The 18,371-nt window shown below is 47.1% G+C and overlaps 1 protein-coding gene across 1 annotated transcript in view; it reads left to right on the top strand.

The window, feature by feature from the left end:
* Positions 1-18,371, top strand: part of CDYL2 (chromodomain Y like 2) — a 165,496-nt gene that overhangs the window by 135,455 nt on the left and 11,670 nt on the right. Inside the window, exons 4-6 of the mRNA XM_079760067.1 lie at positions 7,759-7,931; positions 14,078-14,288; positions 16,704-16,847. Of these exons, the coding sequence (XP_079616193.1) occupies positions 7,759-7,931; positions 14,078-14,288; positions 16,704-16,847 (528 nt within the window). The remainder of the gene's footprint in view (positions 1-7,758; positions 7,932-14,077; positions 14,289-16,703; positions 16,848-18,371) is intronic.

Here is an 18,371-nt window from a genome sequence, read left to right as displayed (position 1 = left end):
TTAAAATGAACAGTTCAGTGATATTTTTAATATATTTACGAAGTTGCACAACCATCACCACTAATTCCAGAATATTTCCATCACCCCAAATGGAAACCCCGTACTCATTAGCAGTCACTCCCATTCTCTCTCCCTCCAGCCCCTGGCAACCACTGGTCTACTTCCTGTCTTTGTAGATTTGTCTGTTCTGGGCGTTTCATAGAAATGGATCATATAGTAGGTGGCCTTCCATGACAGGCTTTCACTCAGCATCACGTTTTCACGGTTTACCCGTGCTGCAGCGTGTGCCAGGGCTTCGCATGAAAATATTCATGGCATGGATATTTTCCATTTAGTGAATTAGTTCTTCAACTGAAGGAGATTTGGGTTGGTTCCACTTTGACAATTATGAATAATATCGCTATGAACATTTGTGTACAAGTTTTTGTATGAACATATATTTTTTTAATTTTTTAAGTATATTTTATTGATTTTTTTACGGAGAGGAAAGGAGAGGGATAGAGAGTTAGAAACATCTATGAGAGAGAAACATCGATCAGCTGCCTCCTGCACACCTCCTACTGGAGATGTGCCCGCAACCAAGGTACATGCCCTTGATCAGAATCAAACCTGGGACCTTTCAGTCCGCAGGCTGACGCTCTATCCACTGAGCCAAACCGGTTAGGGCTGACATACGTTTTTAGTTTTCTTGGGTATATTGGTAATTGTGGAATTGCTGAGTGATAAGGTAACTAAGTTTACCTTTCCGAGGAACTGCCAAACTATTTTCCACAGGTACTCACCATTTTACATTTGTACCAGCAGTGTGTGAGGATTCTAATTTCCCCATATCCTCCCTGACACTTGTTATTGTATCTTTTTATTGTTGTGAATCTTCACCTGAGGATATTTTTTCCATTGATTTCTAGAGGGAGGGAGAGAAAAAGAGAGAGAGAAACATTGATGTGAGAGACATTGATTGGTTGCCTCTGACACTCACCCCAACCAGAGCCAGGGATCGAGCCTGCAACCCAGATACATGCCCTTGACTGGGAATTGAACCCATGACCCTTCATTGTGCAGGCCGATGCTCATACCACTGAGTCACATTGGCCAGGGCTATTGTATCTTTTTTATTAGTCATACTAGGTAATTAGGTTTTATTAGTTGTGAGGTGGTATCTCATGATTTTAATTTGCATTTTCCTAATGGGAATCTTTTCATGTGTTTATTGGCCATTTGTCTGTCTTCTTTGGAGAAATTTCTCTTCCAATCCTTTGCCTATTTTTATTTTTATTTATTGTTATATTTTTTTATCTTGAAACTATTACAGCTGTCCCCCATTCTCTCCTTTACCCCCTCCATGTAGCCCCCACCCCTTCTCAAGCCTTCATCCCAATACTTTTTTTAAAAATTGGTGTTTTTTATTATTGTGTCTTTATTGTTCTTTATACTATATTCTAGATACTATACCCTTATCTGGTATATGATTTGAAAGTACTCCCACCCATTCTGTGGGTTGTCATTTTACTCTCTATATAGTGTCCTTGGACATACAAGTTCTGAAATTGTGATGAAGTCCAATTTATTTTTTCTAGGTAACTTTTTTAATGCTATTTATTCTGACATCCTAGGTGAACAGAACAGGGAAACAATGACGACTTAATGCAGTTAGGGAGACAACAGCACTCAAAATAAGGAGTACTTAGGAGGAACAAAGAAGATATATATATATATATTTTTTTTTTGAGAGACTCTTAGTGGTGCAGATGTGGGAAGCACTCTTCCAAGCAGTCCTTTCTAGCTCCACCGTCCTCTCTAGCTCTGGGGCAGCAGAGTGGTAAAGGACAAAAACCAGGGCCGTTCCAGCTCGCTGCGACTCTTCAGGCCTTGTATTTGCTCTTTATCCCATTCCATCCCACCAGCACCCTTCTGATGTAGGGTTATTGTGACCACATCTTCACAGATGAGGAAACAGGCTTAGAGAGATTCACAGGCCCAGGCTCACACAGCTTAGCTTCAGAAGGTCAGGACTGTTGTCAGGTTTGCCCCCATTTCATTTCTCGCACTTAGCGTGGTATCTTCCTGTCCCTGCAGTATCCTGCACTCTTATCTCCATAGTAGCAATGAAGACATGGAGGGTTAACAGAGGGGTGTGTTTGAGGGGACACAGTCAAGGGTCAAGGATTGGCTGGCCACCCAGACTGGGATTGGTAGGATGGTCTGGCATTGCCCAGTGTATCCAGTACACTTAGGGAGGCCCAGGTGGGGTGGGGTGGCAATTGCCGAGTCCTTGACCTTGCAATCACATGTCTTATCATAGGCTAGGGCTGTTTTATGGGATTGTGGGTGTGACCCTCAGGAATGATGCCAAGTGTAAAATAAAGGATGTGGCTAAAGTCTGTGCAGTTTGTGGGGTTCGTGGCTGCTTGTTGCCCCTCCTTTAAGCATGGTGTTCTGGGCTCTCTCCCTCCTCCACCTTCAGGAACTGTCTGGGGGTTTTGTGCTGGGCAGACCTCTGTGTTGGCTTCAGAGAAGTCCAGAGCGTGGCTTACCTCGAAGGCTGCTCTGTACAAGTTATACACCTGCAAACCTTGTTATTTTTAAGCTCATCATAAAGCATCCAACTGAGACCAATTCTTGGATTTTTTTCCTACTTCATTGCTTTTTAAAAGCATGCTTTAACAGACATAGCATTTTCCTTCGATTAATCGAGTAAGTGCGAAGTCTCCCAGTTCATCCTGTCCCTTTGGAGTAGCTTTGTGTGTTAACTGTTACTCATCATGGAAAATGTGTTGCTTCTGACTGATGTAAGGTGCATCGGTTCTTACCTCCTGTGGGCTTGGTTAATTAGAGGTCCATTTCTAATTGGTGTCTGTTGGTAACAGAATGGTAGAAAAATGGAAAAAACAACAACACATTGATCTGTTGTTTTTAGCTGTCTTCACAACCAGTGTGGATTGACTATGGATAAACCAGCAACTGGGTAAAGTAGTCCCGGAGAAAGGTCCTGTTGAAATGAAGAGGTGGTGTTAGTGGAGGAATGCAGACTTTGGATTCTAGCCAACCTGGGTGTTGAGTCCTGCCTGCACCAACTCACCACTTCTGTTACCTTAGGAAGTTACTTTGCCTCCCTGAGCTCCCTCATTTATAGAAGTTATACAGTGTCTTGTTTGTCTGCAAAGAGGCCCACAGAGTACCTGGCACATAGGAGGCATTCAATGGGTGTTCCTATCATTGTTAAGAGGAAACGGAGGCAATTTAATGGCCACCAGCAGACTCGGTCTTGCTCACTCTTGGAGGAACTAGCAGGGCCACCTTCATGGTCATAATTGAATTTCTTTTTCTAATTGACAGTGGCCTCATGGGCAAAAATTCATACATTACTAGGTTTGTTAACTAGATTCTGAGGCCAGTGGGTATGTTATAATAATTCTCCTCTCTGGAATAAAGCAAAGAACCAGGAAAATAATGGAATGCTCCTTAAGGAAAGAGCCAGCAACATAGATTTCCCAACATCTTAGTGATTCAAAGCTCATCAGCTTCCCCATTAGGAGAGGACCCCAAGCCCTCACTCAACTCCTGGTTTCCTCCAGTTCTCAGAGACACACACCAGCATCCATGGGCACACCCAACATGTGGGAGTCAACCCTCGGCCCTCTTGATCATACCCCGTATCCACACCATCCCCAAGGCCTGTTAACTTGAGTATCTTGAATAGCTCTCAAATGTGTTTCCTCTCAATTTCCTTTATAACACTTATAGTCCAGACCACTAGGCTATCTTTTCTGGACTATTGTAATAAACTGCTAACAAGTCTGCCCCCTTTCACGTGTCCTGCCTTTTAATCCATTCACCACAGGGTAGGCAGAGTGATCAGCTGGAAGAGCTAATCTGATCAATATACACTTTCTACACACACACACACACACACACACACACACACACACGTACACACATCATTGGCTTCTGATCACTCTTGTTAAGAATCAAAAACCGTAATGTGGCCTGGGGGGCTGATGCATTCTGACCCTGCCCATCTCTCCAGTTCCATCTCTTATCACACATCACTCTTCTCTCCTCTTGCATTCCAGTTACTCTGGCCTTTTTCTATGCTCACATCTGCTCCAGCACCTTTGTATATACTTGTCTTTCTGACCGAAAATTTTTTCTTTTCCTTCTAACTTAGCAGACCTTTGCTCTTCATTCAGAGCTCAGCTCAGCCATCACTTCCACCAGAGAGTCTTCCCTCACCTCCCTGACTGGATCAGGTCTTTCATATGCCTTCCTAGCACTGTGCACCCCTGCCTACCAGAACTTATTGCAGCTGTTAGTGTACATGTAATTGTCTGATAATTTGTTAAATGTCTCATTCCCCCCATTAGCCTATAAACTTTTTGAAGGTTGGATACTGTGCCATTCACTCAATCTAATAAATGTTTATTAAATTCTAGTATGTGCAAATTTCTGGACTAGGTGTTACAAGGGTTATTCAGATGAATAGAATACTATTTCAGCTCTTAAGGGATTGTATTCATCTGTTACTGCATAACAAAGTGCCCTAAACTTAGCATCTTAAGACAACAAACATTTATTATCTCACAGTTTCTGTGGGTCAGGAATCCAGTCGTGGCTTAGCTGATGCTTCTGGCTCAGGGTCTCTCACAAGCCTGCTGTCAAGGTGTTGGCTGGGGCTGCAGCCTCAACCAATGGCTCAACAGAGGAGGATCCACTTCCAAGCTTCCCCAGTGTCGGCAGGTCTCAGGTCCTCACTGGCCAGAGACATTAGTGCCTTGCTATGTGGCTAATCCACGTGGACTATGAGTAACTTCTCCATGAGCTACTCACTAGCTGGCTACTTGCTTCCCCCAGACTGAGAGCTCGAAGAAAGGGAGTCAGCAAGAGAAGAGAGCCAGGACAAGCTATAGTCTTTTTGTGTCCAAATCTTCTTGTGAAAGGGACATCCCATCCCTTTGCTGTATTCTCGTGGCTAGAAGTGAGTTACTGGGTCCAGGCTACACTGCAGGGCTGGGGATTACACAGGGGCGTGAATACCAGAGGCAGGGATCATTGAGGGCCATCACTGAGGCTGCCCACACAGGGATTTAAATTAGCTAAGAGGCAGGATTAGCTAAGGATGCACACATTCGACAAGGGAGAGGGTCAGAGCGGGGAGTTTAAATACTTGGGCTGTCAGCAGAAGGAAGAGTGTGCATTTACTTGGGTATATGTGGGAAGGCCTTCAGGAAGGTGGTTGCAGTGGAGGTGGCCCTGGGTGACTGAGCTCAGCAAGTAAAGATGAAGTGGAGAGGGGGACCCTGATTTCCTCTCATTTCACACCCCTTCGAATGCATTTGATTATCTGGTTCCAACCCATGGCAGGTCAGAAGCTAGAAGTAGCAGGGGAGGAGGGTGCCTTCTCTAGTGGACACTAACAGCAGGAGCGAGTAGCAAGGGGAATAATTCTCACAAACAGATTTAGGGCTTTAATATGTAGAGAGGTCTGGGAGCGTTTGTTCTAGAGGCAAACCCAGGAGCCCCCTGAGGGGACTGGTCTGTTTCAGGCCAGCAAGTGGCCACCGAGTAGTGACAGTGGGCAGTGTATTCTGTGTAAGAAGGTAAAGGAGGGTGATGCTTTTAACACATTTTACTTTAAACCAGTTACATTATAAAAGTCAGGTCCTTCAAGAAGGTCCCCAGCCATCAGTCCAAATTGGATTATCAACATGAGACAGGCAAAGGCATAGATAGCATACTCAGTAGACACGATTTTTTAAAAAATTAAGGAATGTAGTTTGTACATTTGTTGCATCAACAAAACACAAATTTGCTTTTCATTTAATTCACAAAGGAGGTGGCTGCTTCGTTTGATTTTGTTTTTTTACTAATTGACAAGCAAGTGTGACCTCAGAGAGAGACTACTCTCTGGGTCATGAGTAGAATCACTCCTTACAGCAGATTCACGTGTGGGTCAGACTGTCTGCTTTTGGAGGCAGATACATGAAAAGACCCACAAGATAGTGGCCTGTTACCTTTTTTGAAGTTCAAAATGGGTACCTGTGGCTTACATCCTGTGAGTGTGGAAAGTGCTTCTCCGTCCCTCTCACAGAGCATGCATAGGCCGGCAGATGCTGATTCCTATGGACGTCTAGCTCTGTTTATTCACTCAAATCCATCCATTTATTTAAGTCATTCTACAGTGTGGAGCAGTAGAAAGAGGAGGGGTGTTGGGGTGAGATTTGCATCGTGGTTCTGCCTGTTCCTGGTGACCTTGGAGAACTTCACTATTCTGAGTTTTCCTTGCTCTACCTACAAAATCGGGATGCTATTCCATTTCTTCCAGGATTTCTTTTTGGAATAAAATATTGTGTGGAAATTACACTGGTACCTCTAAGTGCTTAACAAATGGAGGTTCCCTAAAAAGTATATTTAAAAAACAATACTTTCAGAACATTTCAACACTGTATCCTATGATTATGCCTATTGAATAATCAATAATGATTCCTTAAATGCCTATTCACGCCCTGGTTGGTGTGGCTCAGTTGATTGGGTGTCATCCCATGCTCTGAAAGGTTGCTGGTTCAATTCCCGGTCAGGGCACATACCTGGGTTGTGGGCTCGATCCCTGATAGGCGGCAATGTTCCTCTCTCACACAGATGTTTCTCTCTCTCCTTCTCTCTTTCCCTCTCGCTAAAAATCAATAAAAATCTTTAAAATAAAATAAAAGCCTATTCACTTATTGTCTCCCCCAAGGCACTCTCAGCTTTACCCAGGTAAGTGCATGCCTTGTTTTCTCTTACCATACTCTTTCTGAGCTTGTTTTTTCTTTTCCCATAACTCCTGTTGGATTGAGTGATTGAGCTTTCCTTATGTACTTTTAAGAAGTTATCCATAAGTTATGTTCACATAGTAAAACCTAAATGTAATTGTTACCTGTCCATCTCTCCCAGATACATAACCTAGGTATGCTCTAACTCTGGTCACCCCTTCTTTCATCTGACACAATATTAGTGCCCAGGACCATAGATCTACCTTGTGCACCCCCCCCCCCCATTAGTCAATATCAGTATGATGATTTTTATCATCAGTTCTTATATTGATTTATTAACACATTCACCAGTTTCTTTGGTGGCTTTGTTCCTTGAATGTGAGGTTTTGTGTTTTTTTCTTTCTCTTCTGAATATAGTTTTCTTCTTGAAGTGCATCCTTTTTTAGTTCTTTCAGTGAGAAACACTCTCTTACTGAAAATGCCTACTTTTTACCCTTGCTTTTGAATGATAGTTTAGCTAGATACAGAATTTATGTTGGATGGTTATTTTCTTGGTACCTTGAACATTTTGTGGGTCTGATGGCAAAGCCCACTTCCCACCCATAAGCTGTGTAAGGGTCTTTGTTGAATTAAGGATGAGCAAAAGTATAGAATTAATTTGGCTTTTTAGAGATGGCTTATATAGCTCACCTGCTGTGCACAGGAATTTCCCCCCTCGCCTTGAAAAGGGCTAACCAAGCAAATGCTGGAAGATTTGCAGTTACCAGGGCTTAAAGTACTCCAAGCCAGGCCTCCAAGTCTGAAGCCAGTGACCCCTCTGCCACCTCCTTAGCCTTCTGTGCCTGCTTCAAGGAGGGTGTAGGAGAGCTCTGGTTTTGCTGTTTCTTTGCGAGGTCTGGACATGGCTCATAATCAGGGGAGGCTCCCTGCTCAGACAGAGCAGGTTTTTCTCACCTCTGCCCCGGCTTCCAGACATTTAACATCTCCGCAAATCCATGTCTGCCCACAGATCATGAAGGAGGTCCGGCGAGCTCTCTGCAACGCGGCCACAGATGACAGCAAACTACTCCTCCTCAGTGCGGTGGGCAGCGTGTTCTGCAGCGGCCTAGATTACTCCTACCTAATTGGCCGGTTGTCCAGTGACCGGCGAAAGGAGAGCACCCGCATTGCAGAATCCATCAGGTGAGCTCTGCTCCTGTTCGGACACTAGGGGACCCGCCTAGGATTGCCAAATTGAGCACATAAAAATACAGGCTGCTCAGTTAAACTCTTCAAACAACAAATAATGCTGTTGTTGTTGTTTTTAGCATAAGTATGTCCATGCAACATTTGGGATATACTTACAGTAAAAAATACTTGTTGTTTATATGAAATTTGGAGTTTGATGGACGTCCCGTATTTTCCAGTCCAAATTAGGGATGCCTTTACTCCATAAGATTGCATTTTATTCTTTTGATCCCTCAAATATTTTATTTTCTTATATTCAGCCCAGCATCTGGTAATGCCCATCATTATCCACACTTCTCCTGCCCTCTGTCTGATGGTGAAATCTTTGACTTTCTGGGCATTTCTGTTCCTGGAGCTGACATGGCTCAGCACCGGGGAGGAGGATGGATGGGTTCCCTGGGCAGTGTGGGGAGTATTTTCCCCTCTCTTGTTGCCTTTGGGGGAAAAGTTGGGATCCTGGGGTGATATCTGATCCCAACAATCAGTATCTTTTTTGGGACACTAACGGGTAGTTATGTCCCCCTTCTTTAGAGATTTACCAAAAGCAGGTGAGCTCGTGTGATTTCCAGCAAGGGCTGCCAGAGTGCACCCTCACTCACTGCTCACCTTGCAAAGTGCTGGGACAGGAGTCACAGCTCAGTAATGCTGCCTGGTCTCTTGAGAAGGAACAGTTATTCCGCAGGCGGTCAGGGAGCCTTGGGCCACAGGTTAGGGATTTTCTGGACCCTCCAGCCTCACTGTGTTGTGACATCGTCACACGGAGGCTGATTCCCATGAGGCTGTGGGAGGCTTTCAGGTTATGCAGAGTCTCCAAGAGATGGCACGGGGATGGCCTCACACGCACGTGGGGTTCTGAGTCCCAATCAGGGTGATGCACTCACTGGAGTCTATGCTCCAAACACCTATGTGCTTCCTGCTGCAGAACTCAGGTCTCCTCCAAAAGAGACACGAAAATCCCAACGATGTTATTAGAAAAAGCATGTGGTTTCATGCAGCTCTCAGGCTCTCCGGGTGCAGACAGCCCTGGCCATAGCCACGGAGGTTTGTTCTCTGCTCCTGTCAGGTGGCAGGGGAGCAGCAGGGTCCCCAGTAAGCCTCCTTCCTCATTTATGGGACCATTGGAGATGGGGTGCCCATCTCTATAGCTGAGGAGCACCTTGGCCATAGCCTTCGTCTGGTTTATGAATTTCTGTGGAGGCATTAGCTGATTTCTAGAGGTCCCAATTTTGAGGAGATGCTGAGCACATTAGCTCACCACTGGAGAAAGGCGGCCAGTGGCATTCAAACATTTGCCTTGTCATCGGGAAGGTGAGTTTCTCTTAGGCAGAGTGGAGGGAGAGAGGGCCGCGGGAATTCTTTCCAGTGTGTCAAAGGGAGCAGAAGCTCGAAATGCATGAGCCGCCAGGGACGCGGGGGGGATGAGGAATGGGGTATCCCCTAGGCCACGGGTTCTCAGCCCCAGCAGCACAGAGACTCCCCAGGGCGCTTTTCCAAACCCAGCTGCTTGGCAGCACCCCCAGGAGATTCTGAGTTAATGAGCATGTGGTGGGGCCAGCATGTCTTTGGTTTTAAAGTTCCCTCTGTGGTTCGCATGTGCAGCCAGGGTTGAGAAGCCCTGCTCCATCCCAACCAAGCGGGTAACCCGAGAGCACCAGTGACTGAGAGCACTAAAAGCTGTAGAAATAAAAAAGTCCCTATTTTTATGCAAGAGAAGAAAGTTGGCTGTAAGAGCAGAAGGTGCAGAGGAAGGTGATAGAAGGGACAGGGAGGGTGAGGAGTCTCAAGAAGGGACAGGTGGGGTGCAGACTGTACGCCTAGTAGAGAAGGGTGTCCCTGGGTCAGAAAGTGACCGTGGCTTGCTCATCACCACCACACCCCCCCCAGGGAGGCCCAGCTCCGCTGACTTTGCAGTGCTCCCTCCAGCAGCCACACTCCAGAGTTGGGGACACGATGTGGCAGAGAAACATTTCCCAGCGAACGATCTTCATATTTCCAGAGGAGCATTGTGAGCAAAGGGCACTGTCTTAACTGAGTTTGGGCCACGCTAGAAGTTCTGTGCCCGCTCACACAGACTTCCCAGGCATGTAAACATATTTACAATCTGAGAAGTTTCTTGGGAAAGAACGTTGTTCAAATTCAAGCATGGCTGAAACATATTTTAGCCATAGAACCTATAATCGATTTAAATGCTTTGCAATTCTCTTGGGAAGTGCATGCGCTGGGCCGCGCTGACCTGCAGGATCTTGAGCATGCCACACAGCCACAGCCATCACTCCCCCAGCGGCGCTCCTGCACACGACCCGGTGCACTGCGCTCACTCTGCAGATGTTTGCTGAATGAACTCGCAGATGTGGGGAGAGCTGGGGTGATTCATTCTGCAGAAGCCTCTCCCCGAGCCCCAAACAAAGCCGTCTGCCCCATCTTGAAAGAGGCTGCCCGCATCTGAACTCCTCACAGGTGAGGCGGTGGCCTGCTGGTGAGGTGCTAGGATGAAGAGAAATCAGATGCCCCACATGAAATACTTGGCCTGTTCCTGCACGTAATAAGTACTTGGAAGAAGTTTAAAGAATTATTTTCATGTTATTCCCAGTTTTAGCTAAGCCTGAGTCTGACGATGGAGTGGGCTCCCAAAGTGCCCTGTATATGACGATGGAATGGGCTCCCAGAGTGCCCTGTATATCAGGAGCTCACAGGCCCTGGACCAGCAGACTTGGCAGTGGGAGGGCTGCACCCCGTGGCTCTGGTTAAAAGGAATGAATAACTGGCTCACAAAAGAAATGCCAGTTGCTCCTGGTAAAATCCAGACACCCCTGTGAGCAGAATTTTGCTTCTGAGTGTCCTTTAGACCGGAAGGTGGCTCACAGACCACTGAATGTGGAATGAAAGCTGCGTCCATGCTCCGCAGCAGCGATCACGGGTGCCTCTGTGTCAGGCACTGTGCCGGTGCCCTGGGTGGATGCCTCATGCAATTCTCATATGTCTTGTGGGGATGCACCAGTGGCTTTCCCGTTTTCCCAGTAAGAAAATGAGGCTGCAGAGACCTTGTAACTCATCCAAGATCTCACCCCTACTTATGGGCACAGTTGAGACTTGACTGCAAGTCTTTCAGATCCCAAAGTTTTTGCTCCTTCTGCTGCCTCTGGACAGCCCAGCAGCTCAGGCAAGCAAAAGCCACAGGACTCAGGTTGAGTGGAGGAAGCTTCAAGGGCCAGGGTAAGCGTGGCAGACATGGCTGCTGGGGAAGATGGGGAGTCATCTCCCTAGCGCAGCCCCGCCATCCAGAATCAGATATCTGAGCAGCGTCTGTAATGCAATATCCTGTTTGCTATCTGGCTTCTACACCCTCTGGGCCCTTGTGATAGAGATCTGCTTGAGGTGAGAGGAGAAGGATGGGGAGATGGTCTGTGCATCATCTTTTTATGTCAAGGAAATGAACTTCTTGGACTGCAGGAGGGGTCGGGGGGAGCCATGCACATTTAGTCCCCTTAGCCCTTCTCTGGGGCCCTTGATGCCCCTGCATGGAGCTCAGGTTGGAAACCAACAAGTAAAAGGCTCTGGGGTCTGGAAGGGAAAGCTTCTGGAAGGTCGTGAGAATGGAGCTGAATTCCTGAAGGACTGTCATGTGGATGATGGAGCAGAGTGAATGCAAGTATCAGAAAGGCCACATGAAGTCACAATAGGAAGGCATCTTGATAGGGAAGGACCCTCTTGTTTGAAAATGTCCAACAGAGGCCAGAGGATGCACCCTCAGGATGCTGTGGGGAGAATTCTGTACCAAGTGGAAGATGTGTCTCGATGACTCTTGAAGTCCTTCCCACTCTGAGATCCAGGATCCTGTAATTGAGCGAGTATCTTTAGGAATGGAATGTCTGTCAAAAGTCACCCAAACCCTGTGGGTCCAAGGATCCTGTAAACCAGCCCCATACCCCTGCAGACTCCAAATTGCATTTGGTAAAAAGCACTTGTTAAAACCAGTGACTGAGACCATCAGGTTGAGAAATCAAGCCAGGAAGTGGGCCTGGAAAACCAGAAATCAGAAGGCCATGGTGACAGCACTCTTCTTTGTGGCAGTGTCCTTTTGGGGTCAGCTGCAGTGGGGCCAGAAGTGGCTGGGATAAGTCCATCATCTACTCCAGAATCATATAAGAGTCAGGAAATGCGATGCCTCAAGCCTGGGTCAAGGGTGCATTCTTTCATGAAGACATATGAGTCATAAGGCACCCCCAACCCCAGCAGAATATTAAGAAGTCTCTTCACAATTGAATTAAGTCCCAACATATCACCATGGTAACCACATATTTTGATAAGAATTGGGGAGGATGGTAACCATTGAGCAGGGATGAATCAGGTTTACATTTGTATTAGTTAAGTATTAGCTGCTGTAACAAATAAACCCAAATATATATGATGGCTCAGTTGTGATAGAAATTTACTTCTAGCATATGTAAACCTGATGAGCCCATGGCTTGCCTCAAAGTGATGACTCAGGAACCCAGACTCCTTCAATCTTGTGGCTCAAATAAGATTGCCATGCCTGTCAAGATGAAAAGGACTGGGAGGACTGCATGGTGAGAAGTTTCCACAAACCAGGCTTAGAAGTGTGTATATGGTTTCCACTCTCATTCCTTTGGCTAGCACTAGGTTACTTGGCCACAGCCAATTTCAAGGGAGGCTGGGAAATGTGTTCTAGCAGTAGACTCAGGAAGAAGAGGGAAAGGGAAGTGGGGGGATAAAGTCTGGTGAAGAAATAGTATGTTACTGCCACACATCTGCAGTCTTTGCTCTCATTCTGGGAGAACCCTGTATCTATTCAACAGCTATTTACTGAGTGTTAATTTCAATATGTATGAAGCCAAGCGTGCACAAAGCAGACCTATGGATTTTCTTATGGAGCTGGAGGGGAGGAGAATTTAAAAACAAGTAAGCAAGCAAGTGATTAGGATAATTGCAAATTGCGATAATGCTATTTTCCAAGAACTCTCAGAAGGGCTGTGCAGCTCATGCACAGAGAGCAGGGGTACGTAGACACGAGATAAGCCTGGAGACCTAAGCAGAGGTAGACCAAGGTCACGGTTGGGAGTTTGGATTTTATTCTTGTGAGTTCTTGGTAGTTTCCAATGTATCACCAGAGAATAATGAAGGATGCAGATTTTCTAGACATCTTGGATCTTTCCTCCATGTCAGGTTGAATATTAAAATTTTATAGGTCTTATATAGCAAGTAGCAGGGAGGCAAAAAGTGTCTAAGGGAAAGGAAATAGAGGTTATTTCGGGTGGCTCTGCATAATGGATAAAGATGCAAGCTGTAACCTTGCTCAATGCAGAAGGTCATGGAGAAAAAATATTGCCTACTCCTGTAGCCATTATTCCAATTGCCTCATGCCTCCAGGGGAGTCCATCTTTCCTCAATTTTGGTCACCCTAACACATAGACCCTCGTCAGCATTCTAGAACTACCCTTGAGAATCTGGCATCCCTTTAGGTAATTCACAATCTTTCCTGGAATTGAAAGAGATCTTAGATGTCACCAATCCCTACCCATGCCCACCATCCGAAGCTTGAATTCTCTATAATTTCACCTAAAGTTATCATCGAGCCAAGGTTATCTCCGATAATGAGGAGTTCACACCTCCTGGAGCCATCACCCCACCTTCAGCCAGTGCTGTTGGAACATTCTTTCTCTCCTTGAGTTCAAATATGCCTCTTTGTAACACCCTCTTTTTGGTTTGAGTTCTAGTTCTGTATCTTAACATTCGGGTTGTCTTTCTAGGGATATGTACAATTTTTGTCAGTGTGTAGGGAGTGGAAGGGCAGTGTTGGCTCAATAGGCATAAGCTGGGGCCATCTGGGCAGACCCCGACATGTGGTCACCCATTAGGTCCCTTCTGGGAATCTGGCACCAACCTCAGGGGGTGGCAGGCCTGTGACTGCAGCTCAGTGGCCCAGCGTCTGGGAGAATGGCCTGGCACCCGCTCTTCTCTGAGGACCTACAGGTGCTTCACTGCACCTGGGGAAGCTTATTTCAGCCTCACTACAATCAAGGGTGTCACATGGTCTCAGCAAGCCTGGCCACCTGTTAAAGAGGGTCTTCTCTTTTCCCCAGGGACTTTGTGAAGGCCTTTATCCAGTTTAAGAAGCCCATCGTGGTGGCAATCAACGGGCCCGCCCTGGGCCTGGGTGCCTCCATCCTGCCCCTCTGCGACATCGTGTGGGCCAGCGAGAAGGCCTGGTTTCAGACCCCCTATGCCACCATCCGCCTCACGCCCGCCGGCTGCTCCTCGTACACCTTCCCCCAGATCCTGGGTGTCGCGCTGGTAAGCCTCCTCGTGAGCAGGCAAAGTGGTGTTCAAGCAAGGTCATAGAACCCACTGTAGGCTGTGGTCAGACTCTACACCAGCAGCCAGAAGCAAGTCTGGGCAGGGGTGAGTCATAACAGCTCGGAGAGCACTCACTGGGGTTAGTGCTTGACAGCCATTAACTCAGTTTATCCTCAAGACACACCTGCAAGGTAGGACTATTGTTATCCCCTCTTGACAGATGTGGAGACTGAGAATCAGAGAGGTTAAGTGAGTTGTCTCAGGTCACACAGTAGAAATGGAAGTTGTGGAATATGAACACAGAGCCTGTGCTCTTAACCAGTATGCTATAAAATGGAACCCGTCTCTGATGAGGGAGTCTGTGACTAGCACCACTAGGATATAGGAAGGGTTCAGAAAGTGGTTGTTCTACTCGGTCTGAGAGGTAGCATTTTGAGATGGATTCGATGTGGTGCAGACTTCACCAAGGTCTGCTTTGGCCCCCCAGGACTGCTTGGGAGCATTCTGCCTGCAGATGCTGGTGGTCCTGGGAGACCCCAGAAAACTACCAAAGAGTCACGATCCAGATGACAGGGCCAAACCCCACAGGGGCAGGTGAGGAGGCTCCCAGCAGGGGCACTGCTTGAATGAGTCTAGAGCCCCCTCCCACCGCTTCTGTGTGGGCTCTCTTTGATGGTAGCATGAAGCAGGAATAGCAACCAAGAGACCAGCAGAGGTTAGCCTCAGCCCTCAAACCCACCAGCACCACGTCTGTGCGGCAGGGCCTACAGTGGGGACAGATAAGGCCATTCGGATTCAGCGGTGCCCTGGGGGCTGCTCTAGGCCGCTCAGTCTCATGGGTGGCAGAAAAATGAGGCAGGCAGGGAGCCCGGGAAGCAGCACTTTCCATTTTGATCTCAGCCACCGTGTTCTGCCCCAGCTCACTGCCACTCCAGTTCCTCCCCGTCCTCTGTGGTCACAGAAATGTTAACTTTGTGCAGTCTTATCTCTTTTTCTCCTTCATTGCAATCATTTCTGAAACTCCAAGAATGTGGCTGTTTGAGACATGTTCTTCTTGTGGACTGCATCCTGTTTGGCTCCTTCTACTGAGTTCCTTTCATTTCTCCTGAGAACGAAGTGTCCCTAAATAAGTATAATGACATATATATGTTTGTCTTCCAACCTCTAACCAAATACATTCTATGGACTTGTGACCTGATCAAGTTTTCCCCTCTGGCGTGAAAAATTGTCCTGTGGGTCATCATGACCCATCAGTGACAACCAGAACAAAGGGGGAAGCCGGGCATGGAAGCAGAGGTTCAGAGAGCTTGGCATTTCCATGTCTATCATGGAGCAGCTAAGCGTATGGGGCAGGAAGGAAGAAGGGGATGCAGGTGGATGGCCGATTAGGGAGGGGTTGTCTGCCCTGTGAAGGATGTAGGGACTCATCCTGAAAGAGATAAGGACCCTGTCACGTGGCCTTGACCATCACGCCCTAATTACCAGTGTGAGAGTCACCTGTTGGTAAATTTCAGCGGTGACAGCACTATGCTCTGTTTGTGCCCAGGACCTTATCCACGGAAGTCCTCCCAGAAGTCTGTGACAGCTGTGAACTTCAAAGCAAAAGGAAGTTCTTTGGGGAGTGGGGTGCAGAGGAGTCCTCAGAAGGCAGGGGTTACTTTCCACCTTTCAAGACTGGGCAGTGTCTGTGCACAGCCCTGGGCCACCAGGAGAGACACTGCTCTGTGTTGGTGTTCTGGGGTTAGTTACACAAGACCTTTTTGGCTGCCTGTGATGAAAACACTTTGCCTTAAGGGGAGCAGGGGGAAGAAGAATGATTTCCATAACTGACAAGTCCAGAAGTGGAATGCCCCTGGTGGGTGATGGGTCCAGGAATTCATGTACTGTCAGTTCTCCTGTTCTCCATTCCTTCCTGAGTTGTGGACCTGCCTCTCCACAGAGCGGGGACACAGCAGTCGGTGGCCTGGGCTCATTGACTTTTGCCGGCAACCAGAGAAGGAGAAAGATTCTTCCCCAGGGCCTTCAGCTTGGAAACCCCATAGAGAGCTTGATTATCTAGGGTGGGTCATCTGGTCAATCCCAGGCCAGTCACCATGCAGCACAGAAATGCACCCAGTTGGAGGTGTGTGCCTACTTCTGTGGGTCTGCTGCCAGACATATAGGTGGGGGGTAATTGGGCAAACAAAGCTACAGTAGGTACATGGCTTCTTTGGGAATTTAATGAAATCTGTGGACTCTTTGCTCAGAAAGATGCACATAAACACAGTGTTTGATTATAATTTCCAAAGCTTATTGGACCCGCTTGAGACTTGGGCCTTCCAGACCTGGAACACTGACAGCAAGCGCGGGCGTCGCTAGCAGACACGAGAGGGGCTCCGGGCTCTCAGCCTTCTCCTGCCTTTGCTTTTTCAGGCCAATGAGATGCTCTTCTGTGGGCGGAAGCTCACTGCCCAGGAGGCTTGCAGCAGAGGACTGGTGTCCCAGGTCTTCTGGCCAACCACGTTCAGCCAGGAGGTCATGCTGCGCGTCAAGGAGATGGCATCCTGCAGTGCACTGGTGAGTCCTGTGTCTCTGTGTTCTTGTCAGTGCAAGAGCCCAGCTGGTGGAGCTCAGTGGTTGAGCATCGACCTATGAACCAGGAGGTCATGGTTTGATTCCTGGTCAAGGCACATGCCCAGGTTGTGGGCTTGATCCTCAATAGGGGGCGTGCAGGAGGCAGCCAGTCAATGATTCTCTCTCATCATTGATGTTTCTCTCTTTCCCTTCCTCTCAGAAGTCATTAAAAAAACGAAGAGAGAGATCCATTTTGCAGTTGAAAGCAATGAGCTGACAGGGACTAATGGACTTGCTACAGGCCATGCAGGGAGTACTTGAGAGGCCCTGTGTAATTTACCAGATGCCTTGTCTCAGTGTTGAGAGCTTAAATCCGGAGGGAGACGGCCAGCATTATTAGTATTCCCCATCATCTCCAATTTGAAAAACCTCACAGAAGAGATTTATACTCTGGGGAAGAAGGTGTTGCCTTAAAAGAAAGTCCTCAACACTCCCCAGACACAAAACATCTATAGTTTTCAAAGAAACAATAAGCAAAGGCAAATAAAGGCAGAGTGTATGAAACCAGCCGAGGGATGAGAGAAAGCAGCCCACACGGTCCTTGTATTTCCCTGCCCACTGAGCACTTGACACCTTCAAGCATTGCCGCTGGACTCTGAAGACACACTGAAAAATAGATAAATAAATGACACCTCCTCAGAGGCGCCGATTTTTAATTAAGTGTTGATTTTATCTCATAAAAGTCACTCTGAGCACCGTGTGGAAATATCCTGTTGAGAGGTGGAGGAAAGGCCACCCCTGCAACCACAGGGCCTGCTCAGGAAATGAGAAAGAAGCTTTGAAGAATAAGGCCAGGGGACTTCTGTGCTGGGTTTATGGGGCCAGACCTGTGACCCTCCCTTCCTCTCCCTGCCTATCCTGAACCCCCACTGAGCTGCTGTGCGCTCCTGATTGGACTCACCACGGATTGGGCACCTACTGTATGTAAATTCTGCTCCCTGGAAGCCTGACTATGCCAGTGGTGATGATGGGTGGCGATAGTCCTGAATTGCTCATGAACACTTATCATGGATTCTCTTTATATAGATTCTCTTTAAATCTTCCCAAGGATTATGGTGACCAACCGTGCCCATTTATCTAGGACTCTCCGGGTTTTAACACTGGAAACCCCTTGTTCCCAGGAAACCCCCTGGTCCTGGGCAAATGGGGATAGTTGATGACCCTAGAGTCAGCTGCATAGGCAGGTAGACATTTTAAAGAATATTTTTGTTAAAGTATAGTTGACATACAATATTATAGTAGTTTTGGGTATACAACATAGTGATTCTACATTTATATACCTTACAAAGTGATCACCCTGATAAGTCTAGTACCCCATCTGTCAGCATACAAAGTTATTACAATATTATTAATTCTTTCCTGCGTTGTACATTAATTACATCCCCCTGGCGTATTTATTTTATAGCTGGAAGTTTGTACCTCAAATCTCCTTCACTTTTTTCACCGATCTCCCTACCCCGTTCCCTC

Source organism: Cnephaeus nilssonii (assembly GCF_951640355.1).
Source record: "Cnephaeus nilssonii genome assembly, chromosome: 20".
Taxonomy (NCBI): domain Eukaryota; kingdom Metazoa; phylum Chordata; class Mammalia; order Chiroptera; family Vespertilionidae; genus Cnephaeus; species Cnephaeus nilssonii.
Note: the sequence above shows the minus strand (reverse complement) of the source record. Positions and strands in the feature narration are given on the sequence as shown.